The sequence below is a fragment of the Lynx rufus genome, unplaced genomic scaffold (assembly GCF_022079265.1).
Source record: "Lynx rufus isolate CCGP_SWC_20201006 ecotype Redwood Valley unplaced genomic scaffold, mLynRuf1.p SCAF_27, whole genome shotgun sequence".
Lineage (NCBI taxonomy): Eukaryota > Metazoa > Chordata > Mammalia > Carnivora > Felidae > Lynx > Lynx rufus.
In genome coordinates, this window is record NW_025814842.1 from 1,174,332 (window position 1) to 1,197,715 (window position 23,384).

A 23,384-nucleotide genomic window follows, 5' to 3' on the forward strand; every position below is an offset into this window, starting at 1 on the left:
TGCCCTCACCTGCCTGTGCCAGCCGGTCAGGTGGCTCCTGCCTGGGCCCCAGGCGGCCAGGAGGGGTCTCGGTGGGTGGGGTGGGCGTGGGCTGCGTGGGGCCACGGGTTTCCGTGTGGGGCGATGACAAAGTCGTGGACCGAGGTAGGCAGGCCGCTGCACTCAATGCGGTGAAACGGTTTGCTTCAAGGATGGGTGAATTTGCGTTGTGAGAATCTCACCCTGTCCCCCACAGGTACTCTGGAAACACTCCAGGGTGGAGGGGTGGAGGGGGACAGACAGGTCACTGGGCTCGCTGGGGGGCCTGGCTTCTGCTGCCCTGGGCTCAACCCTGAGCCCAGAGGCCCTCTGGGGAACGGCTGTCTCTGCTGTGTCTCTGGAGGGGGCGTCGGGGTCAGGGCCATGCTCCGGTCGCAGACGCGTTCATGCTGCGGCCGTGGGTACCAGGACCAAGTGCCTGCTCTGTGCCCGTGATGGGGACACCCCGTCCGTGTCCTCTGTGCCACCTAACGCTCCCCGCAGACCTGGGCGACGGGGTCAAGGGCTGAATTGTTGGAACTACCGTTCCCTTTTAGATGTGGGGGTGGGGGGCTCAGAGAGGTTCATCCGCGTGTCTGCGGCCCCACCCCTGCACACACCAGCCCCGGGGGAGCCCCCCGAGGACAGGCCTTGCCTGAGTCTGCCCCCCACTCCGCATCACCCCCAGCGGGCCTCCTCTGAGCACTGCCTGGAACCTTCCACACCGACCTTTCTCCCAGCCGTCCCCTCGTCCCGCAGGCTCGCATGTCACCCACTCGGTCCTGTCCCCTCTTCAAATCCCACTTCTGTCCGCCTGTTGGCTTTCTGCTGCCCCCCGCCCCCTGCACGGGGGCTGCCGTGCCCATCCCCGGACGTGGGGGGTAGGCAGTCTGGTGTGCCCTGATCCCTCGATGCCAGCTCCCAGCCGGTGCCCCGGGACCCGCAGGAGCGTCCGTCAGTGTGTGCAGGGTGGTGCTGCCGGCCGTGGACGTGGCTGTCATCTTGATGGGGCAATCCTGGAGGTAGCACCCATCATCGCCCCTGGTGACAATAGCTTGGGGACCCTCGAGGGAGAAGACTCAGCTTCTGGGACATGGACGGGGCGGGCAGGGGCCTGGGGAACCCACTCGTGCTACAGGCGGGGAAACAGGCCTACATCCTTCCCAGGCTGCTGCTGGAGTGACTGGGAATGCAGCAGGGGCACTGTGGTTAGGTGTCAGAAGGACTTCCTAGCCGGAGTCAGCAGGCCCAGGCCTCTGGGAGGGCACTGAAGGGCCTGGCTTTGGGGCGGCTCAAGGCCCGGACCCTGGACCCAGACGGAGGGACTTTCCAAGCGCCGCCTTCTCAAAGGCAGAAACGCTGTGGGGCACAGCGGTAGGTGGGGGCAAGGCATCCGGGACCCTCTTCTGCCCAAGGCCACCCCTGCTCTGACAGCGGAGGCCAGGTCTGCCCCCAAGTTTCCTTGTTCAGCCACTGCCTCCAGGAAGGCCTCCAGGGGTCCCCACTCCAGCGCCTCCTGCACACTCTGGGAAATGGCTGTGCTCAGGGGCCTTCCTACCAGCGCCAGCCATGCGTGCACTTTAGAAGCCTGGGACCCTTCGAGGTGGGGGCCATCCCCTCCCCTCCTTCTCTGGGTCCTGACCTGTCGCTCAGGGGGCAGCCCCGGCCCTTAGGGCCTTGTTCTGCCCATGCCCTGGGCGGTCACCTTAGCAGAGACCTTCGCCCCCCTGGGCCTTTGCTTTCTCATCTGTGCGGACGAGTCTGAGTTCTCCCGCCGCTCCTTGGGCTACGGCCTGTCGTACACCTGCCGTCACTGGGGGCCTGGGACAACCCCCCTCGGCCTGCTCTCAGTTCGGGGAAAGGGTCCGGCCCCAGGGCTCTCCCTGGAGAGAAGGAGCCTGGGTGGGTGGGGCATGGGAGGGCGGCAGGGGAAGGAGCCGGGTGGGGGCTGGGGTTCGGCCCTGGGGGCGAGGGGGCCAGGACGGCTGATTCCTCAGCACCTGGCTGCCCGTGGGGCTGTTTGAATGTGGCCCCACCCCGGCCGCGGGTGTCACGGGCCACGCACACTCAGGAGAGGTGGCGGGCCGGCCCGGCCTGGTTTCCCTGCCTGGGGCTGGACGCTGACCGAGCCCGTCACAGGACGGACCTGCCTGCCCAGATCTGGGCAGCCGGGGCCTCTGACCCCTGTCTCCAGTGACCACCAGGTGCCTGGACTCCCGGCAGGTCCTGGCTGGGCCGTGGGGCGGCTGAGACCTGGGAGCCCTCATCCCCACACCTGCGCTTCACCGCTGATGACCCACGGTCCCTGTCTCCTTGGCCTTCCTGCTGGCCCTGGACCTCCTTCCTCACCTGCCCTGCCAGGCCAGCCCCCTTCTCAGACGGGCCGCCACCTGGGGACATCACTGAAGGCTCGCGGCCCCTTCCCTGCCCCCCACCCCCACCCCTGGGCAGGCAGAGGCAGGGCTGGGGCACGGCGGTGGGGGCATCGAGACACCTCGCTCCCCCCAGGCCGGCCCCATCGGAGTCCTCTGACTCTCCCGGGGGCCCTCCCCTGCTGGCGCCCAGGGAGTGGCAGCCAGGGTTTGCCACGAGCTTTTCTTACAGCCCACGCGGCCGTTGACTCAACTAATACCCACCGTGGCCTGGGGCCTGGGGTGACTGGACTGGGGCCACTGGCAGCCAAGGGTCCTGGGGGCTCGGGCCTTTATGCCACTCGTGTGGGAGCTGGGAGAAGTGGGGCAGCGGCGGGGCCTCTGTGGCCCTATCACTTCGGCTGCGGAAGGGACCTACTAGCCGGGGCCCCGAGCCGCTTCTCCCTCCCTCTGGGCCCCGGGGGATGGGGGCGGCGGGTCCTTCCAGCTCTCATTCCGGGCCCCCTTACACGCTTGGGTGAGCAGAGAGGCTCCAGGACACTCGTTCCTGACCTGGGCCAGGGCCCTGGGTCAGACGCTCCGGGGTGGGACCCTGATGCGCCGCTCTCTGTCTGTGACCTTGGGCAGACCCTGGTTCTCTCTGAACCTCGGTTCCCTCTGTGTTTGGAGCCCCCGCGTGCCCCGGGCTCCCTGTCACCTGTTTCTCTTGGAGGCGGCCACAGGCCGCTGGAGCCCAAGACAGCCCAGGACGGCCGTCTCAGTCCTGCTGTCCTGCCAGCCAGGTCGCCTGCCATAGGCTTCTCTCGTCATCTGGGCCAATCAGCCCCGGGGGACCCCAGCGTGGGATCTGGGGGCCTCCCCCCCTTCCTCTGGGGCTCCCCCGTCCTTCCTGCGCATTCCCGGGCGGCCCCCTCCTCTGTGCCGCCTCCGTCCCCAGAGAGAAGCTGTGTGTGCCCAGGGCCTGCCTGTACCTGCCTGTTGCCCCAGAGGTAGCTGGCTGTCCTGGGTGTGTACCTGGAGGCCCTCCTCCGTCTCTATGCGGGGCTGGGGTGGGGTGCTGGCCTGAGGACCCTTTCTGGCTACGAGGTGGCATCCTGGGGCCTGCCCTGGCCCTGTCCTCTTGAGGGGAGAAGGGGTGGGGCACAGACGCCGGGACTCCCAGAATTTCAAGGTGTGGGCGTTTTTCTCTGAGAGCCCCTGCCCCACTGGAGTGAATGGGACCCCGGCCTGGACCCCTCACCCCTCCCGTGAACTGGGGCCCACAGCTCACCTCCATGGCGGCTCCTTCGGCTGTCCGGCCGGCCCCCTCGAGCAGCTCGGCGGCGGGGCCCCAGGCCGGGGAGGGGTGGTCGGGATGTCCAGCCCCACGGTGAGGCCTCCGGACCTCCGCGGTTCCTCCTCACGGCAGCCAGGGTCGGTCTGAGACGCTGTTGCTTCTGGGGAAGTCCTGGCCTTTCCCTGGACCCAGAAAACTCCTCCTTGCTGCCTGCCCACCTTGCCGGACCGGCCCTGCCTGCTGGGATGCCGCCCGGGGCCACACCCTCTGCCCTGCCCTGCCACCGTCCAGCGGGGGCCACAAGCTGGCCTCAGGGTCCCTGCCATCTGGGTGTGGATCTCGTCGGGACCACTGACCCCCGTGGCTGCATCGCTAGTCTGTGTGGGCGGGAGTCTGACGCCCACCTTCTCTGGTGCAGCGGGGGTTAAATGGGGCGACGCTGTGGCCCCAGTCCCACTGGCTTCACCTGCACAGCCCTGAGCCTTGGTCTTCCCGGCTGCGAAGGGGGCTCAGGGGTCCGTGTGCTCCCAGGTCGTGTGCGGGTTGAGCGTGGGGCCTGCACAGCCCGGGAGCCGGCGCGGCCTGGGACTTCCTGTGGTTTCTCAGAGACCTCTGTTTCTCACAGCGTCTGTCCCCCTCCCCTCCTTCCAGCTGCCTCCCTACTTTGGCCCGCCAGATCGCAAGGCCCAGGAATCGAGGTGCCCCGCGGGGTCCCCACCTGCCTTCACAACGGATGGGCTCCTGTCCCTGAGCAGCCCAGCGCAGGGGTCCCAGTGCGCCTCCTCCAGAGACGTGGACCCCTAAGACTATTGGCCTCCGGCTCTCTGGCCTCTGGCCTGGGCTTCCTGGGGCCCACGGAGACACGGTCCCCATCAAAGTGTCCCCAGACGTGGGCTTCCTCCCAAAAGCCCCCCCCGCACCCCGTCCCGGGGGCTTCGGGGCCTCCCATCCTGTCACAGACCTCAGGGATTGATGCGTCCTCGCTTCCCACGAGCCAGTCCTCACCCCCCGCGACCGCGTCTGCGTGCTTCCTGTTGGGACGTGCACTAGCAGACCGCGGCGCAGAGCGCCTCCCCGCCGTCGTCCCCTGGGCACTCAGGGCCCTCGGATTTCACTCATCCACGGGCATCGTCTTGGCCACTTACCCTCGTGCCCCCCTCCTGGTTTCCAACTTCACTGCAGGGCGTTAACGGAAGAGCCGGTCCCGCGAGCAGCGTCTGATGCCCCCGGTTAGTTGTCCTACCTGGTTTAGGGGGGACCGGGGCTCTGTCAAAGCCCTGGATAAGCAGCTCGGGGTGACAGCAGACAGCGGCCGCCCCCCCTGGCTTCTCTTGACCCCCAAGGGCACCTGCCGGCCCTCGGCTCGGAGCTGGAACCACGCCCCCACGTCCTCTAAGGAACAGGGGGGGCGTGCGAGGGAGGGGCCCGGGGGTCTCCACGCGCAGCTCAGTGGCGCTGGGCCGGCCAGATCGCGCCCTGTCGACCAAGGGCACGGCCTTGACAAAGGAGCCTCGTCTGGCAGTCTGGGCTGCAGGGGCCGGCAAACTGGCCCGAAACGAAGATCATGATTCACGCTGGGCCACGAATCACTGCAAGGCCGAACTGCAGTCTGACCGCTGGGTAAGCGCCACCCGCGTCCACGTCCGCGGAGCACACAGCCCCGCCTGCGGAAACCGAGGCTTCGCGGTCTCTGTCGAGTGCGTCCCTCTCCCCCAGAATCGTCGCAGCCGGGAGGGCGCGGCCGCGGCAAAGGGCAGAGTCACGTGCCCGCATTTGCACGGCAGGGCGGCTTCCGGGCCAGGAGCCTCGAGTGTCGGTCTGTGTTTTACGAGCTTCGGGCCGCTGTCGATGACTTGAAGGTGCTGGGGGCCTGGTTTCCATTACACGTCCACCGTCCAGGTGGGCGGCCGAGGGCCGGCGCCGCCCCGTGTCCCCAGCCCGCGTCCGCCAGCACGCCCCTGCCACTTCTCAGGGCGGCCACGTGACTCCGCCTCGTTCCCCCCTCTGGCACACGTGGGTGACCAGGGTGGCGACCTCCCTGCAGTCTGAGTGAGGGCCGAGAAGGGTGGGCCCCAGAGCCTGGCCACGGTGCCAAGCAGCACGGGCGTGAGTCCTGTTGCTGTACATTTAGGGACCAAACAGAAAGCCAGAGGCTGCGGATCCGAAACCCAGGCTCAGACGGGACCCTAAGCCTCAGGTCCCCTGCTTGTTACACGGGAGAAGTCATGACTGCACAGGGCAGACGCTGGTCCGAAGTGTTGACCTGAGGACACCAGGCCTCTGCTCCTGCTCTGGGGGGGCTGCCTCTCCGGGGGCCAGCTCCTCCCCTCCCACTTAAGGTCTCCCGTGCCCGCCCCCCGGGCTTCCTCGCTCTGGCCATGACATTACTGCCCACCCGTCAGGACACACGAGTCACCTTGGGGGTCCTCGTATGTGTGGAGATCCCTTCCCTTCTCCGGTCGGCTCCTGTGTCCTTAGAACCTGTGCCGGTCCCGGTCCCCCAAGCGGCCCACCAAGTGCGGTTTGGCGTGCAGGATCTTACCGGGGAAGGCCAGTGTGAAAGCAGGAGGGGTGGGAGCGGTCAGGCTGGGGACACGGCTGCCCGAGACCAGGATGGGGGGCGAAGCCGGCCACAAAGGAGTCCCGTGTCTCCCGGGATGGGCCTGCCTCAGTTGCCCCCCCCCCCCACCGTGTCCCTGACAGGTGCAGGCACCAGGAGGGGGCGGCGGGACCTTGGTCACTCAGGCTCCCCGTAGCAGCAGGTGAGTGAAGCGCCTTCCCCGCTTAGGAGTCGGTGCCGCCTCCAGGAAGTCTGGTCGGTTCCCTCGGCCAGTCTGTGCCCTGCACGGGCAGCGTCTGCCGAGGGAAAGAGCCCTCGAGGTTTCCCTCTGCCCCACCCTCGGCAAACTCACGCTGGTCCGGAGGCTTCGGCCCCGTCTTTCCACTGCCCGCCCTGGAGGGTTTCTCAGGTTAAGACTCTCTGTTTCAGAACCGCCCCCCCCACCCCAGAAGGCCATCCTGGGCGCACGGGAATCCCCGCTGGTTTCTGCCTGCAGATGCTGAGCCCCCGGTCGCTCTCCCGCGGGCTTCTAGCTTGTGGGACAGACTCACGTGGCAGAACATCTAGCCTGCCAGCTTCTGGTGTGGCCAGTGACGTGCCCTTGTGGCCGGAGGGGGAGAGGGGAGCCCCGCGGGTCCCAGGCTGCCCTCCCAGAGGCCCAGCCGCACAAAGGCCCCACCCCGTAGCTCCGCCCGCCCGTGGAGGTGTTTCCTGGGATGATTTCCGAAAGGCAAACCCGCCCGACTCAAGCCCAGAGCCCTCAGAGGCCTCAGCATTCAGCACCAGAGGCCCCTGCCATCGGCCCCCTCCCCACCCTCGGGCTCTGCCAGCCCCAACGCCCTGGGGCCCGGGCTCAGCCGTGCCGTCCCACGCTGGACTTCTGTTTCCTGGCCTGTGCGCGCCCTGCCCCCAGCATTCAGGATTCCCTCCCGGGGCACTCAGCGGGCCCGCGGCCCTACCGTGGCTGGCCCCAGGCCCGCGGGGCGACACGAAGAGCTCCCCGGCTCCTGAGGCTGGGGTCTGCGCCCCACACCCTCGCAGCGACTGCCGCCCAGCAGGACCGTGGGGAGTGTTCGCGGCAGGGAAGTTAACGGCTGCCCAGCAACGCGAACGCGCTCGGCGAAGTCAGAGGAAGAGGAGTGGGGTGAGCGTGTGCAGAGCGTGAAGTACACTGTGTTTCCTGCCGAACGAGGCTTCCTCCCGCCGGACGCACCCGGAACCGAACTCACGCCATGTGACTGAAACTTCTCAGTCCTGCCAAGGATGGTGAAGTCGCTTAGGGTACGCGTTTATTTTTATTAGAAACAGCCGTCCTCCAACAGTTGCCCCCGCGTGTGGAGGACCAGGACTCTTACCTGATGACTCCTCTTTGGCCTCTCAAATAAATGCCACTACCCGGACCCTGCTGAGAACCATTCGCAAGCCCCCCAAGACACATTGCACGGCTGTGCTCCCACCGGACCGCGGGTAACTCAGCGACCCAACCAAGAGTCCGCCTGAGGTGTGCGTATTTCTTCCGGCTCCGGGGACCCAGGCCAGACAGTTCCTCCTGCGGACCGGCCAGGGGAGGGCCTCCGAATCGAGAGCGCGTCGGGGTCCCCCTTTGGCCGCGCCGAGGAGCAGGCGTGGTCACCACACCTGGCAGGCCTGGATCACCTCCTTCAGGGCCTTCAGCCCCTCCACACTCCTGTCCTTCATGGCCATGGCCAGGAGCACCGCTCTGTTTCCCGCTTCTTGAGACACAAACGTCACCAGGTTCTTCGCAAAGACGTGGATGAGGGGCTGGTGAGGGAACGAGAGAAACCATCTGAGCCGCGAGTCTCTTTTCCTGTAGGAACCCACCTGGCTTCTGCACCAGCCTCGGACCCCCACCCGGTAAGTGTGATGCGGCAGCAGTTCAGGGTTCAAGGAGGCTCCAGAACATTCCGGTCCTACACAAAATGCGAAACACGCACCATTATACTTATTTTCTCGGTGCCTTCTGATGCCCGGGTCCCTGCTGGCTGTCTCCTCTAATCTAGGACTCCCAAAAGACGAGTCTGCCGGGCTAGGGGGCAGGGGTCTGTCCAATCTGCCAGGCCATCTTTCAGACCGAACAGGGACAGCCACTCGCTCCTCCAGGCCGCGGTGACAGGGTCAAGATGAAGGCGAGGCACCCCCACTACAAAATCAGTGTCTCTGCTTGTCTGCTGGATAAAGTCCCGACGGGCTGGGAAAGGCAGCCACCAAGCACGGGCACCAGGAAAGGCTGTCGCTGCTGGGGGGAAGGGGGGCAAATGGGGACCTGCCTACTGACAAAACGGAGCCACAGACGCGGTTCCCGCTCCCCCGCCACTATACCTCGTCCTGCCCCAGAAGGACTCTAGTGGTGAGCACCGGCTTGCCGATGTCACCGGCCACGTCGCTGGGTTCCAGGGAGACCAGGGTGCCCATCTTCCCGAACTGGGTCACCAGCACCAGGATGTGACTGCTGAAGGCCGTGCACACCACCTGGGTGGGGACCCCGCACACCACTTCCGTCCTCTGTCGGGACATCAGCAGAGGCTGGCCTTCCATGGCGGGGTCTCCTCCGGGGCACTTCTACGTTCGAACGGATAAGTGAATCAGACCGCGTCCCCGCGGCGCGCCGACGGCCGCGCGCACGCGCCCTGGCAGGTGAAGGTCCGCGCGGCCACCGGCTTCCCCTGGAGCCGGGGCGCCGCCCGCAGACGCACACGGGCAGGCGGCGGGCGAGGACCGGCGCCGCTCCCGGGCTCGAGCAGGGGACCGCGCTCCCGCCGACCCGTCCCACCCGCCGTGCCGCCCGCGCTCACCGCGCCGCGCCCGGAAGTGACGCCCGCGGACGACGGAGGGGGGGGGCGGCGGCCACCCGCTCGCCCCCGCGCCCCCGCCGGAAGTGCGGCTGCGGGCTTCCGGTCCCGCGCGGGCCTCCCTGCGGGTCCCGGAGCCGCCGGGTTCCGCGCTCCCGAGCGGGGCCGCGTGTTCGAGGCAGGGGGCTCCGGCTGCGCGTCCTCGGCCGTCCCGGGGGAGCCCTGCGGCTCGGCGGTCGGGGCTCGCCTGGCTGCGGGCTGCGGGACCCGCGTGGCGGCCGGGGGCGGGGGGGGGGGGGAGGGGGCTGTGGGAGAGGAGCCGACGCCGAGAGCGGGCCGTCAGGGCCCCGAGTGTGGCCCGCGGGCGTCCCGGTCCCGAGCCGGGGCGTCCTGCTGACCCTGGCCGGGCGGGGCGGCGCGGAGGCCCCTCGGCGAGGCCCGGGTCAGGGTGGGGGCGCCGCGGAGGCGGTCGGCGGGGTTCGGGGCGGTCTGTGGGGGCGGGGGGGGGGGTCGACGGTGGGGGGGGGGGGCGGCGTTCAGCGGGGGCGGTCTCCGGGGATGGAGCGGACCCTCCACCCCACTCTCAGGGGGTCCCCAGCCCTCCGGGGATGCTGGCGGCCTGTCAGAGGCCCATCTGCCCCCCACTCCCCTAGGCCAGCCTCCATGAGGCCGCAGTGGGTGCCGGGCATTGTGCTAAGTGCTGCCTGTGCAGTAACTCCGGAGTCTTAGCGCCACGAGGTAGAGCGCTCTCATCCCTGTCGCGTAAGCCGCCTGTTCTGGTTCGGGGAACTTACCCGAGGCCGCGGTCGGAGAGCCTGTAAGGCCTGGATCACCCTTGAGTACTGGTCTCAGGGCTCGAATGCCCGGGTATAGGGGAAGAGGAGGGACCAATGTGGCCCCTGTGGCCCGATGAATTCTGGCCCCTCCCCAGGATCTCTGAGAGCCCCCCCGCCACTCCTCTTTTTCCCCAAGCTGGAAGTTTTCTTGGCAGGGTGGGGGGGTCGCGCACTGATGGGTACTGCAGTGATTCGATTAGAGCCTCGAGACTTTTTCTCAGGGGACTAACGTGTCTTCAGAACCCCATACTCACTGTCCAGTGGGCCCACGTCACTGAGTCCCCTAGGAAATGTCAGCATCCCCAATCTTTCCCTTTTCTCCTGATTTGTTGACTCCTGTCCAATCCAGGTCAAGTCAAATGAAGCAGGCACCTTGAAAACAACTTCTGGTGGCTTAAAATAAAAAGCATGTCTACAAAACGTTATCAAAATAGAAATAAACATCAAAAGGAAATCTGTGTTTGAGCTTTCTTGCAGCCGGGTCACAGAGGGAAAGATTTTGACTTTCAAGGTTCGCATATTCCGAAAGGGGGAAGGATATCAGTTTCTCAGGAGAGTGTTTTTGTTGGGTCTACATTTAAATGCACGTTCACCCACGCACACCCCAAAAGCAAATCGCAGGGGCATTGCTTTGCCATGGGAAGCCTTCGAAAGGTCCATTCACTGTTATTCACCTGTTCATGCAGCCTCTCTCTGGACAAGTTTGGCAAATGGACACAAGTTTGACATCCTCCCCCGCCCCCCTGCCCCGCAGGGAAAAACCCAACTCCCAAGTTCTCACTTTTATAAAAGATGTCAAAGAACAAAGTGTTAACACTGTCAAGCAAATGCTTAAGTGCTGGTCAGTTGGCTGTTTTTTGGTCTGGGTCTTGGATACGAACTGCATATGAAATAAACGGAGGGGCTTCCTCGTGGCCCAAGTGGCCGTGTGGGCAGAACTTCTGCACCTACGATAATGGGGGATGGCCTCATTGCCTGCCGCTGACTGTTCTCCAGTTTAAGGCGATAATTGAACTGGAAAGAAAGGTCCCTTAGGGGAGTTCACTTAAAACGAGAAGCAAGTAGTAATAGGGTCCATAATGGGGCAAAAGAGACTTTATCTTGAAAAATGGGGAAAGTGGGAAATATCTTGAATTTGTCTTCAAGGAGTTTTAGGTTGTGAACGCGATTGTACATTAATGTGGAGAACGAGCAAAGAATCGGTGTTGATTTGGCGGGGCCCTGATTTTTCCAACTAATTGCTTGGTAGCGATGTTCCCAGCTCTGTTATGCAGAGGATTGGTTTGCCGTGCTGTGCAGGGGCCCATTCAATTTCCCCAAGAGCCTCTCCTGATCCTTCCATAAGTCACTCCTTGTTGGAGTGCCGTCCTGTCCTGTCGCAGCCTCCAGGGCACCGCCAGGCCCTCCCGCACTTACTGGCAGCTCCGGGAGCCATCAGAACCTCCCCTAGTATCCCATTCACGGGCTTTCTGGAATCTCGCGTTGTTCCTGAGATTTGCAACTGACTGTGCAGTTGACTTGCGCCGTCCGTCCACAGCTCCACAGCCGGGTTCCCAGGACTTTCAACGTCACGCGTGTGCGTGAGAGAGAGTTGGGGGAGACAGAGGGGTTCGGGAACCACACTGGGAGGGGTATTTAAGTGGAGCCCAGTTTTGTAAAGGGTCAATTCATTAGTGAGACTTTCTGCGTTAGGATGGTTCTGCTCCCTCCGCAGTCTGCCGGCACGAGGTCCTGAACTGTCCACGCTCAGGACCCCGGAATGGGCAAGACCTCGGGCCGCAGAGTCTGCCTCCTTGACCCTTACTCACTTTGTGCTTTTGAGCAACTTTCCCTGTCCGCCTCAGTTTCTCAGCTTAAAAACGGAGCTGACACTTGCGCCTGCCTCCTAGGATTGAGCGAGGTTCGTGTGCACGGATCCCCTGGAGCTTTATGAAGTTAGCTATGACTTTATTTATATATTTACGTATTATTTATCTCGTTTATTATTTTTTTTAATTTTTTTTAACGTTTATTTATTTTTGAGACAGAGAGAGACAGAGCATGAACAGGGGAGGGGCAGAGAGAGAGGGAGACACAGAATCGGAAACAGGCTCCAGGCTCCGAGCCATCAGCCCAGAGCCAGACGCGGGGCTCGAACTCACGGACCGCGAGATCATGACCTGGGCCGAAGTCGGACGCTCAAGCCACCAACCAAGCCATCGAGGCGCCCCTCTCGTTTATTATTAACCACCTGTTCTCCCATCCTTAAGTAAGCACCATCCCGCTGCTACATGCTGGGCGAGGAACAGCCTCAGTGCGCACCAGTCTTTGGGACTCAGAGGGCCTCTGGTTGGAGGTGAGGCGCTTCTGGCCACCCTTGAACCTGCGGGAGGCTCTCCAACCTGCTGCCCCCAGGGTCTGCCCGAGCAAGGGTCCCGCAGAGCCTCCGGGTTCTGGGGAGACGTGGTCATAGGTGGAGCTGTGTTATCGGTATAGATGACTGTTCCTCTCACGGTCTCGGCCAGTCTCCCACGAGGGCCCGGGGACGCAGAGGGCGGATGGGTGCGTTAGGATTCCTTCAGGCAGGTGGCAGACGCCATGTGAAACCGTCTCTTGCCCCCAAGGGGAACAGATGGGCTCCGTGGACGGCTCCGAGGCTGCCGTCCCTGCGTGCCAGTGAAATCACCAGCCTGGCTCACGTGCCCGTCCTTGCACCAGTCACTGTTTGAAAAGCAGTTAATGTAAAAACAGCTCCTCGTGTGCTCGAGAGTTAGAAAATACTTCCCAGCGATGCGCATCAAAGAAGAAATCATCTTGGAGATCGTGAAACACCTAGAACCCGCCCCTGGAAACCACTCACCTACTTTGTGTTCCCGCAGGTTGGCCGGGTGGGACATTTCCCGCAAGGGGACTCGTACTCCACGTGGCCTTTCACAGCCGGCTCCTTTTGCCCAGCGTCGTGCTGTGAAGGCTCGTCCACGCGTGGCAGGGTTTCGTTCCTTCCAGACGTGCCAGTCATTGGGAGGGCGAAACGAGGCCCCATGGCAGGAGGGCCCGGGGCAGGGCCTGACACGCACAGGTGTGCAAGGTTTCCTTCCCTTCACGGATCGCTGGAATCAGCTGGCGACACCACATCCACGGCACCTCACGTGGTCGGTGGCTCCGAGCTCTCCGCACTGCTGGTGCTTGGGGGTCGCTGACGGGGAAGGGTGGGACAGCGTTAGCCCATCTCCCCGGTCCCCTGACGCCTCCTGAGACAGGTCTGGGGATATCTACGCGAGCTTTGTTGACGCCGGGGCCGTGAGGCCCTCGTGCCACGATCCCGTCCCCGGAGAAAGGCCGAGGTGGTGGAGAAGCTGGCCGTGGCTTGTCAAGACACGAACGTACAGGCACGTGGGCACGGCCACCTTCGAGGCTGTCTGCTGCCCTTTCTCCGTTTGGCGGCCTTGCAGCCACGGCTGGGGGCGCTCTGCCCCGTGGGCCCTGGCGTTCAACCCCAGCTTATCGCTGCCCTCTCGGTGCCCCAGCTGGGAGGCCCGACGGCGACCCGGGGCCGTTGCCGGTACGGCAGAGTGTCCCTAGCACGACGGTCACAGACACCCTTGAACAAACAGCACAGAAATAGAAGCGATTCTAATTAGGGCTCTCTATAAGACGGAAATTACCTTTAGCGGCACCCGGTTATCTAGAAAAACAATGAACAATTAATTTTTTCCAAACCAGGATTATCCAAGTGGAGGCAGGATATAAGAAACATGCCGCTGAGGCCTTTGGAGAAAAAAAGATTAAAGGCAACCAATTGAAAATCGCATATATTTTATTACAAAAACAAAGCCCCGGGTCTGTGTGAAATTCAAATTTTTCCCAAGGGAAATTAATGAATACCATTAAAACTGAGTCCAGTTTATAAGCATCCAGGGAGCGGTTCCTTTGGAAAGGGAATAAATCTTCTTCCCAGGGAGCAGTTAAAGACCATTTCTGAAATGCCTGCAGCACGGGGTAAGAAGTAAAATCGTTATTTTCCTGCAGAGGCCGGTGGTGTTCCCTGTTGGGTGTAGCCTCGGCTCAGCCAGGGCCGGCAGGGGCTGTCTGGCCTAAGGAAGTCCCCAGCTTTGGAGTCTCGTGTCGAAGGGAGTGTCTTTATTTAACACCGCACAGTAAACACAAAGAAAATCCCTTGTTTTCGGACCCGATGCCGTCACGGCACAGAACCGAGAGTTCAGCACGTCGCTTTGTTTTCTGACGAACTGGGTCGAGCTCAGATATCGCAACGTTTTCGTTCGAGGAGCAAGCCTTTCCGCCCTCATTAGAAATCCGGAAAACTGCCTCGCACTTACATGTTTGTTTAGTTCTTTAATAAATGAAACCTTAATCCGTGTACAATTTCTGAAAGCCTTTCTTTCAATATTTTAAGAAGTTATTTCCCCTGGCGAAGACGCGGTCTCGTCGCCCCGCATTGAACCCGCGGCCAATCTTGCCAGCGTGCACGGAGGCTCGTCCTTGCTCCCGCCAGTGCTGCGCGTCGGGGGGCCTGAAAACGTGCTTGTCGAATCGGATCAAATTCAAGTTGGCGTGCGAAGCTTTGGATTGAGGGGCCCGGGTGGGCGCGGAGCGGGAGGGGGCAGAGGGGCGCCGGGGCTCTGGCACTACCCTGTGGCCTTAGACAACTCCCTTCCCCTCCCTGGGCCTCCACCTAGAAACCCTCATCTGTTAAATGGGCAAATTGGCCAGGTGGCCCCCAGGTGCCTCCCACCCACTCTCAGCTCACGCAGCACGGGGAGCGGGGAGGGTCCGCAGGGGCAGAGGCAGCCCAGAGGAGCACTGGCAGGGGGGGCCTGAGCAGATTCTGTCCCGGCAGGGACGGGGCAGGACGGGCTGGGAAGGCGGGAGGCGGCCTCGCTCTGCCCAGCTGTCCTGTGTCTGGGGGCTGTACCACGTGGAGGCTCCAAGAAGGCACATGGGTCACGGCTCGAGGACTTTCTGACCACTGGAGCTTTCCAGGAACGCCGGGGCCTCCCGTGGGCGGTGCTCGGTGTGCTTCCTTTGGAGGAATTGAGACCAGGCGGTCACTGGGGCCGGGACTTGTGCCAGCGCCGTGTGCGTTCCTTTGGGAGGCTGGACTCGGCGTTCTGAGGATGTTTGCATCCAGGTGTCTGTGGTTTTGTGTGTCCAAGCGGAACCGATCACCGCAGCGAGATATTACTAAGTCCTACTAGACCGTTCGAGACCAGACGAGCCCCGAAGGCTCGGTGGACAAGGACCCGCAACACCCTGGAACAGTCCTGCCCGGCTGGCGGGAACGCAGGACGGTTCGGGGCCCCTGGGAGGCAGGTTCGCGGAGGCTTACAAACACACAAACTTACACCTACCACGTGACCGCGCAGTGTCGTCCCTAGGAGCTCAGCCAGGAGAAATGAGGCTTGGTTCACACAACCGGCACAGGACCGTTGACAGAGGCTTTCTGTAGAGTGGAAGCAACCCGAATGTTTCCCCGAACCCACAAAGTGGTGCCGGCTGGCGATGGGACGCTCCCCTGTGTTCAGAAGGAGCAAACTGCTTAGCGGTACGTGCAGAGTGCCGAGGGATCTCAGAGGCTGGGCGCCGAGTGAGAGAAGCCAAGCACAAAGTCTACGCGGCAGGTGACTGCACGCATCCGGTGTTCCGGGAAAGGCCGGGTTCCAGGCACAGGGAGCAGATCAGCGGTCGCGGAGCTGGGGGTCAGGGGCAGCTCTGGCTCCGGGGAGGACGGCGGGACTTCTGTGTCTTGACCGCGGCCGCGCTTCCGTGACTGCACTTGCGCGCGTGAAACCGTGCCTCGAGAGGGGACTTCGGGGGCTGCACGTAAAAAAGAGTGAGTAAATAATCGGGGCAGACAGACGCCACCCCCGGCCGGCGGCGCTGATGGGGAATCCCACCTCGGGCCCAGGGCAGGCTCCCGTTTGGAGAACTTAGAGCTCTGGTGCACTGGGCTCCCGCCCACGCCCGCACTGCTGTGTCCCGCCCAGGTAGTGCCACCCACACAGCTCTGGTGTCCGCCTCCTCGTGCTCCGAAAGTACTGTCGTCACCCACCCGTCTGTCCATCTGTCCACCCATGTGCCCACCCGTCTGTCCATCTCCTCACCCGTCCATCTGTCCACCTGTCCATCTGTCCACTCGTCCATCCATCTTCCCAGTTGTTCACCTGTCCATCTGTCCATCTGTCCGCTCATCGGTCCATCTGACCACCTGTCCATCCATGTGTCTCCGTGTCCACCTGTCCGTGCGTCTGTCCACCCATCTGTCCATCGGTCTGCCCGTCCATCCATCCATTCGTCTGCCTGTGCACCCATCCGTGTGTCTGTCCACCTGTCCACCCGTCTGTTTGTTCGCCCATCTGTCCACCTGCCCACCTGTCCATTTGTCCATCTGCCCACCCATCCATCCACCTGTTCATCCATCTGTCCCTCTGCCCACCTGTCTGTCCATCTGCCCACCCGTCTGTCCATCTGACCACCTGTCCACCCATCCATGCGTCTGTCCGCCCGTCCATCTAGGAGAGACAGGAGAGACAGGTGTTGTGGTCCTGATGAGCACCTCCTGCTCGGGGCTGGTCGGCGGGCTCTCTGGATGCAGAGACGGGACAGAAAAGGGGCCCATAGCTGCAGGGCAGGAGCGTCAGGTGACACAGGCACGCCGCCACCCCCAAGGACAGGGCAGGTAGTCATTTCGAAGGGGGCTGCGAGGAGGAAGGGGTCCCTAGGAACGCAGCCGTGGGGGAGGACAGGGTGCGGCGGCCCCAGAGGCCCCGGACACGCAGGGCCCAGCGTGACACTGTCCTGGAGGTCATTCTGGGATGGCAGCGGGTGTAGATTGGGTGGGACTTCCCACGTTCACATACGGATGTGCTCTTTGTACTCTTATCGCCAACATTTTTGTTCTTATAGCCGGGAAAGAAGGCGGGGAAGGATGTGTACTTCCGGCCCTCGTAGCCGGGAAACCTGCGTCCTGTAGACGCACCCGCAGCCCCCGAGTTGAATCCAGCAGGGGGTTTGGGTCGCTTGTTGGCAGGGAAAGGGCGGGAGGGAGGGCTGCCGCCCTAGACCCCGGGAAGGCCGTGGGGGGAGCCTGTGCTACCGGTTAGCACCTCTAGGGGGCAGCAGAGGCCACAGAACGCTCTGGCCCGCGGAGCCTGTGTGAGTAGAGGATGTGAGGTCGTCCTGTCCTGTCGTCCTCGTCCTCGCTCCCCACGGGGGATGAGGGGCCCCTGCTTCCTCAGGCGCTTCCCGCCCACGCGCCCTTGATCCTGCCGGGAGCCAGCTCCCTCTCTGTCACTCTGTCTCTGTTCCCGTCTGGACCTCTTGCTCCCCTTCTCTCTGTCTCTGTCTGCCTCTGTCTCTGTCTCATCTGGATGTCTCTCTTCCCCAGCGGTACAGTCACCTAATAACAAAGGTCTTGCAGGTGTAATTTATGTCACGGGCACCCACGGAGCCCGTCCTGAGGGCCAGACCCGGTGCCACCGTGCGGTAAGGGTAGCGAGAGGGCGCAGGCCCGCTGTGATCCTCCAGGGGGCGTCAGGTGCGCACAGTTAGTAGGGTTAAAATTCAGGCCGAACCGTGAGCATCTGAAATCAGGAGCAGGAATCGTAAGCCGCACTGGACAGTCACGGCCATGATGAAAGCAAAGTGGGTGCACGCTGGCCTCTGCCTTCCCCACGGTCACGATTATTGGGCCTCAAGATTAGCCTTGACCTTCCTGGTAACCACAGGGAAAAGGGATCAGGGACCCAGGTGTGTAGGTGGAGGGTCGGGGGACCCAGCGCCCTACGGGGTCAGCCCTGCTCCCGTTCCCCTTCTCCGTGCACATCGGTCACGGCCGCCCCCGCCTCGCCAGAGCCCCTGCCTGCGGCGTCTCCCCCACGGTCCCCCTCCCCACGGCCCCACCATGCCCTCCGTCCCCAGAGGACAAGCCCCCGCGGCCCCTCGCCTCCTGCTGCCTTCGCTCTCACCCACCTGTCTTTCTTGGCTCACGGACCACACACTTTTTTTTTGGTAATTTTTAATTGTGGTAAAATAAATCTAAAACTTAGCATTTCAACTGCTTCTAAGTGAGCAGCTCAGGGGCACCGAGCACATTCACGCTGCTGTGCAGCTGCCCCACCGTCCGGCTCCAGAACGTTCCATCTCCCTACACTGAGACTCTGTCCCGTTACGCACAGACCCACACCTGCTCTGCCAGCCCTGACCCACCATCTCCTCCTGTGTATGAGTCTGACGAGCCCGGGACCTCGTGGGAGTGTGTCCAGTGCGTGTCCTCCCGTGTCCTGAGTCTGACGACCCCGGGACCTCGTGGGAGTGGGTCCCAGTGCGTGTCCTCCCGTGTCCGTGAGTCTGACGACCCCGGGACCTTGAGGGAATGGGTCCCAGTGGGTGTCCTCCCGTGTCGGCTTGTGTCCCTCCCCACGGTGTCTGCAGGGTCCGCCCATGGTGGAGCAGGTGCCGGAACTTCCTTCGTTTTTAAGGCTGAATCGCGTGCCCAGGTGTGGACGGACCGCATGTGTACCCACTCCCGGGGCTCTGGGGGCGCAGCGGTGCCTGGGGCATTCGAAGGCGGGCCGCTCACCTTCCTGGCTCCTGCCTCCCCGTGGAGGGTCAGAAGAACCTCTCCTGCCCTCTAGTGAGCGGAGGGAGGCAGGGCTGGCAGCAGCCTCTTGCACACTAGGGGACGTCCCCCACTCTGGTTTCCCTCTGCGGCCCCCCCCCCCCGGAAAGGCTGCACTCTGGGAGCACGGTGCCCTGGAACCAGAGAAAAGAACACAGGGGTTGGGCTTAAACTCGTTAAACCCAATGAACCCTCCCGCCGCACGACCCCAGTCTGTGCCAGGCCTTTTAATCTCGTTCGGCCTCGGGATAATTTGTTTAGCTGTGCTGATCAGTTGAAGGTTAATTCAATTTGACTTGGGTTATTTATTTGTGCCTGGATTTGCTAAGTGTCGTTGGAGGCACACGAGGTCTTTGTTACGGCGGTGAGATGGCTTCATTAGGGGTCGGCCACTCCTGCCCGGGGGCCCCCTTGCGCTTCTCCGAACATCCAGGCTCCTTCCTGCCCGGGGAGGGGGTGGCAGCCTGGGGGGCTGGGGGGAGGGGCCCTGAGCCGCGGGTCTGGAGACCTGGCTCTGGTCTCGGCTCCGATGGTGGCCGCCTGTGGTCAAGTAACCAGTCCCGCGTGAGTTGGGGTGACCTGCTTTCCTGGACTCGTCACCTCGGGAGAACCCCGGAGGCACCCACCTCCCTGAGCCACAGACTGGGGGTGGGCTTCGCGAGCTCCGGGAGTGCCCCCGCCCCACCCGTGACTTGTGCACAGGGACACCGTGGTCACAGGAAGGGTAGGCCGGGTCACCGCCCAGAGCCGGGATCTCTCTCTCTCTCTGGGCAGCTGTGAGGGATGCCCACCCAGGCTGAGCGGGGCCTGGCGGTTTGTTGTTTCCTGTGCTGGGATCGGACGTACTGGCAGGTTCCTCCTCTCGGTGCTGTGACCCAGCCGCCTGGGCTCTGCAGGCCCCAGGGCTGGTACCTGGGGCGGTGAGGGGGTGGGCAATGGTCCGAGGTCCTCTGTAGCAGGCAGGCAGATGTGCTGTGGAAGGAAGGGAGAGTTCCGGGTGCAGCTGGAGGGCCCAGGCCACAAAGGTAGTGACTGAGGTAGAGGGGGGACAGGCGAGCCCCCCTCCCCCCCAGAGGCTGCCAGCCGGGCCGGGCGCTGACAGCCAGGACGTGCACTGTCTCTGACGTCGGGGCCCGGAGCAGGCGAGGTGGGGGAGGTCTATCCCTTCCAGAAGAGAAACCTGACCCAGAGTGGAGGCGTTCCTTGCGGCCTCATTTCCTGAACAAGAACCAGCATGCTGTGTTCTAAGAGCTCAGGGGGTCTCGGGGACAGGCCGGTCCCTTAGCTGAACGGTGGAGGAAACTGAGGCCCAGGGAGGGGACACGGCACAGTGCACCGGGGCAGAGCGCGGGCCAGACAGGAAGACACTGGTGATGACCCAGGAGCCAAGGGCTCTGTGTGCAGGCATCACTTGTAAACACCTTGCAGCCGCCCGGGGAGGGGTGGGAACTAGGACCCCTGTGCCCGGGGAGGACATAGAGGCTCAGAGAGGTTGGGTGACGTGTCTGAGGTCACACAGCTGCCCTGCTGTGGAGCTATGGGCCCGGCTGAAGCCCATACCTGGGAGCCCTGCACCTGCCTGTGCTGGGCAAGTGTCAGGACCATTCTGGGGAAGACATGGTGGCGGGAGGTCCCCCCCAAGACACAGGCCCCAAGAGCAGTCTCTGAGCAGCAGTGCTGTCCTGGGAGGGGACTTCGGGGAACCCCATCGAGGAGGAGCGAGACAGGGGAGGGGTGGGCGCCATCGAGGTTTGCCTTCATGCAGTTCCCTCCAACTGGGGGGGGGCGGTCCCCCCTCTGGGCTCCCGTGCTGTCCCGCATTTCCATCATCGCTCCCCCAAGGACATTATGTGATCGCTGCCTGGTGACCTGTATGTGTCCCCTCCGTCCGTGAGCCCCGCAGGGCAGGCTGTGTTGCTGACTCACCTGAACGTCCCCAGCTCCCAGCATGCTGTGGGTACAGGGGGAGGGTCCTGCCTTGTCCTGGGTCAGCGCCTTGACCGTCTGTCCCACCCTGTGTTCCCGGCATCCACGCTGCATGACAGGCCATCCCACCAGCCGCTCTGCTGAAGCTCATGGTGTCGTGGGTCGGGATTCGGGCTGGGCTCGGCCGGGACTGTCCACTGGGGTTCCCGGCCTCTGGGGGTGGCTGGACCTCCTACGTGGCAGCTCAGGGCTCCCTGAGCCCGTGTCCTGAGAGGCAAGGGGCAGAGGCTGCCCGTGGACATCCTGCTCCCTACTCTTTCTCTGTTTTTTTTTTTTATATGCTTTTAATGTTTATTTATTTTTTAGAGAGAGAGAGGCAGAACGTGGGTGGGGGAGGGGCAGAGAGCGAGGGAGACACAGAATCGGAAGCAGGCTCCAGGCTCCGAGCTGTCAGCACAGAGCCCGACGCGGGGCTCGAACTCACGGACTGCGACATCATGACCTGAGCCGAAGTCGGACGCTCGACCGACCGAGCCACCCAGGTGACCCTCTCTCGGTGTTTTCATTGCGGTGAAACACACAGAATGTAATACTTATCGGTTTAACCATTTTTACACGTACAGTCTCGTCGCGTTAAATACACTCACGCGTCACCACCGTCTGCACCTGAAAGCTCTCCTTCACCCGCGACAGTGTCTGTCCCCATCACACACGCCCCGGCCGCTTCCCCACCGTCCGCTCTCTGCGTCTGAGAGCTGACGACTCCAGGGGCCCCACGCAAGTGGGGTCCCGCGGTCTGCAGTGTCCTACGGACGCTGGGGTCGCCTCCACCTTTTGGGTGCTGTGGCCACAGGTCACGAGCCCGAGTCCCCTGTGCTCACAGGAGCACAGAGGAGCGGGCGTAGGCTGCCTGTCAGCCGGAGGGCGCCAGGAATCTGCAGGTGCCTTTAATCCACAACAGCACGCTGTGCGGAGAGAGAGGCCGCCGGGACACTTTGGCCACGGAGCCATCAGGCGGCGGCGGTGGAGACGGCGGGTGGTGGGGGACGGTCGGGGTGCGGGCCCCAGCGGCTGGGGAGTGGCAGAGACCAGGCCAGATCTGGGGGTGGGTCGAGGCCAGCGCCTGGCCGTAGGGCTGCCGAGAAGGGAGAGGAGGGCCCAGAGCCTTCTGGAGAGGGCTGGGGCCTGCGTCCTGGAGGAACAGCGCTGTGGCTTCTGGGAAACTCCCCGGGGGCGAATTTCAGAGCAAAGGCGCTACAGGCTGGGTGTGCCACTGTCGTAAGACGGCAGAACAGGGCCGCCCTCCAGGACGCTGAGAGGAACCCGAGAGACACCTCCTGTTAGGCTCACGGTCGAGGAGGAGGTGGTGAGGGGGCCGGCCAGCCTTGCTCCTGGTCCCAAGGCAGCTCGAGGTCGTGCCCACCAGGGTCAAAGTCGGGAGAGCTTGGGAGGGTGCTGCCGGAGAAGGGCCCTGGGGAGCCCTTGGGGGTTGGCCGGGCTGAGAACCGACTGGGGCGCGAGTCGGGGCCCGGGCTCTGCACGTGCTCCCGTGGTTGTGGGCCGGGTCCCCACCGGCGTGGCCAGGCCCACGCGCTCAGCAGCTGCGTCTGGTGCCTGTCCTAGGGGCTGGCCCTGGCGCTGGGCCCGCTCTCCTGCACACGGGGCCTCTGCCTGTGGAAGGCCAGACGGGCTCCCTTGCAGGGTCGCCTGGGGGCAGCCTTCCAGGGGACACAGGCAGAAGCTGTGGGGCCTCTCTAGGCCCAAGTGCGGAGTGGGTGTGACCCCCCCCCCCGCATCCCACCGGCCACAGGGAGACATGGGATGGCGCAGACCAAAGGGGAGGGGATGTGGATCCTACCTATGGTGGGGACAACCACCGTGCCCGCCTTGGAAGGCACTTTGCCACCTGGAGTCCTGGCTGTCCCGTGTGCGGTGGCACCGGGCCACGTGGCCACGGGGGGCGGGATGCTGCCCTCCCTGTGCCGGCCCGCCCCCTCCTGTCCATCCTCGTCCATTAGGACGGGGAGTTGGGGGCGCTGTGCCGGGCGCCGAGAGGCCACAGAGGCCCCGCCTGGGCAGAGCGGCTGTCGAGTTCGAGAGAGAACAGACAAGGAAGCCATGCGTCCACACCCGCGCACAACGGCTGCTGAGCCTGATGAGGGGGAGTCAGGGGGGCTGCTTTGGACTCGGGGCCCGGGGGAAGTCTCCGGGCGCTGTAGTGGGAGGGACGCAGGCCACGATACGGGATGGAGGGGGTGCCGAAGCAGCTTGGGGCGGGGGGGGGGGATGACTGCACAGGGTGGAGACCAGGCCCCGCGTTGAGCCGCTACGTAATGAGCACGTCCGGTGCTCGCGTGTCCCGGCCTGGCGGGTAGATCAGGAAGGGAAGAGGGAGTCAGGGAGGACGGGGTGAACATAAAGACAGACCCCCTCCCAAGATGATGTCCCCCCCACAACTTCACCCCCTCCGTGGGCAGGAAGCGTCTCTGGTTTCCCAGGAGGACCGCGGGGGGTCTGGCTCTCCCTGCGTGTTTTCAGCCCATTCCACGGATTGTTATTTCGCTTGTGAAGTCGCACAGTGGGGTCCGCGGGGCTCTCGTCTACAGAGGCCTTGCGAACGTCGGTCACTCAAAGTTAATGAAAGCATTTTAATCTCCGAATGCCTTCAGGCTGCAATATTCCCTTTCCGAGTCAGCCGAGAGAAAAACAGCCCTGTTGGCGGGAAAGCTCCCGGAGACGCGGGGCGCCGAGCCTGGGATCTGATCTCTTGCTCTTCACGCTTGGGGACCGTTCACAATGCAGCGCGGCAGACGACAGGTATTTGGGGAGGGGCGATGGGGCCCCTGTGCTCCAGGCTGGTGCTCTGTCCCCAGGGCTCATTCGGCCAAGAGAGGGGGCGCGTCTGGCCGGAAGGGCTGGGGCCGGACGCATCTCTCAGGGGAGGGGGCGCTGAGAGAGGCAGGAATGCA

At 63.6% G+C, this 23,384-nt stretch overlaps 1 protein-coding gene across 1 annotated transcript; it reads right to left on the reverse strand.

The window, feature by feature from the left end:
• Positions 1-7,502: 7,502 nt before the first annotated feature.
• PSMG3 (proteasome assembly chaperone 3) lies at positions 7,503-9,018 on the reverse strand. The gene is made up of 2 exons (XM_047089291.1): positions 8,567-9,018; positions 7,503-8,008 (listed from the first exon to the last, which is right to left on the reverse strand). Exons 1-2 carry the CDS (start codon positions 8,780-8,782, stop codon positions 7,856-7,858), a joined length of 369 nt encoding a protein of 122 aa, XP_046945247.1. The 5' UTR covers positions 8,783-9,018; the 3' UTR covers positions 7,503-7,855.
• Between the last annotated feature and the right edge of the window lie 14,366 nt (positions 9,019-23,384).

Bases quoted from the DNA above. Each gene is read 5' to 3' on its own strand.
- PSMG3 (XM_047089291.1), bottom strand. From the start codon at position 8,782: ATGGAAGGCCAGCCTCTGCTGATGTCCCGACAGAGGACGGAAGTGGTG. The intron at 8,009-8,566 runs GTATAGTGGCGG...TTCCCTCACCAG, and splicing joins TCCTTCTGGGGCAGGACGAG to CCCCTCATCCACGTCTTTGC.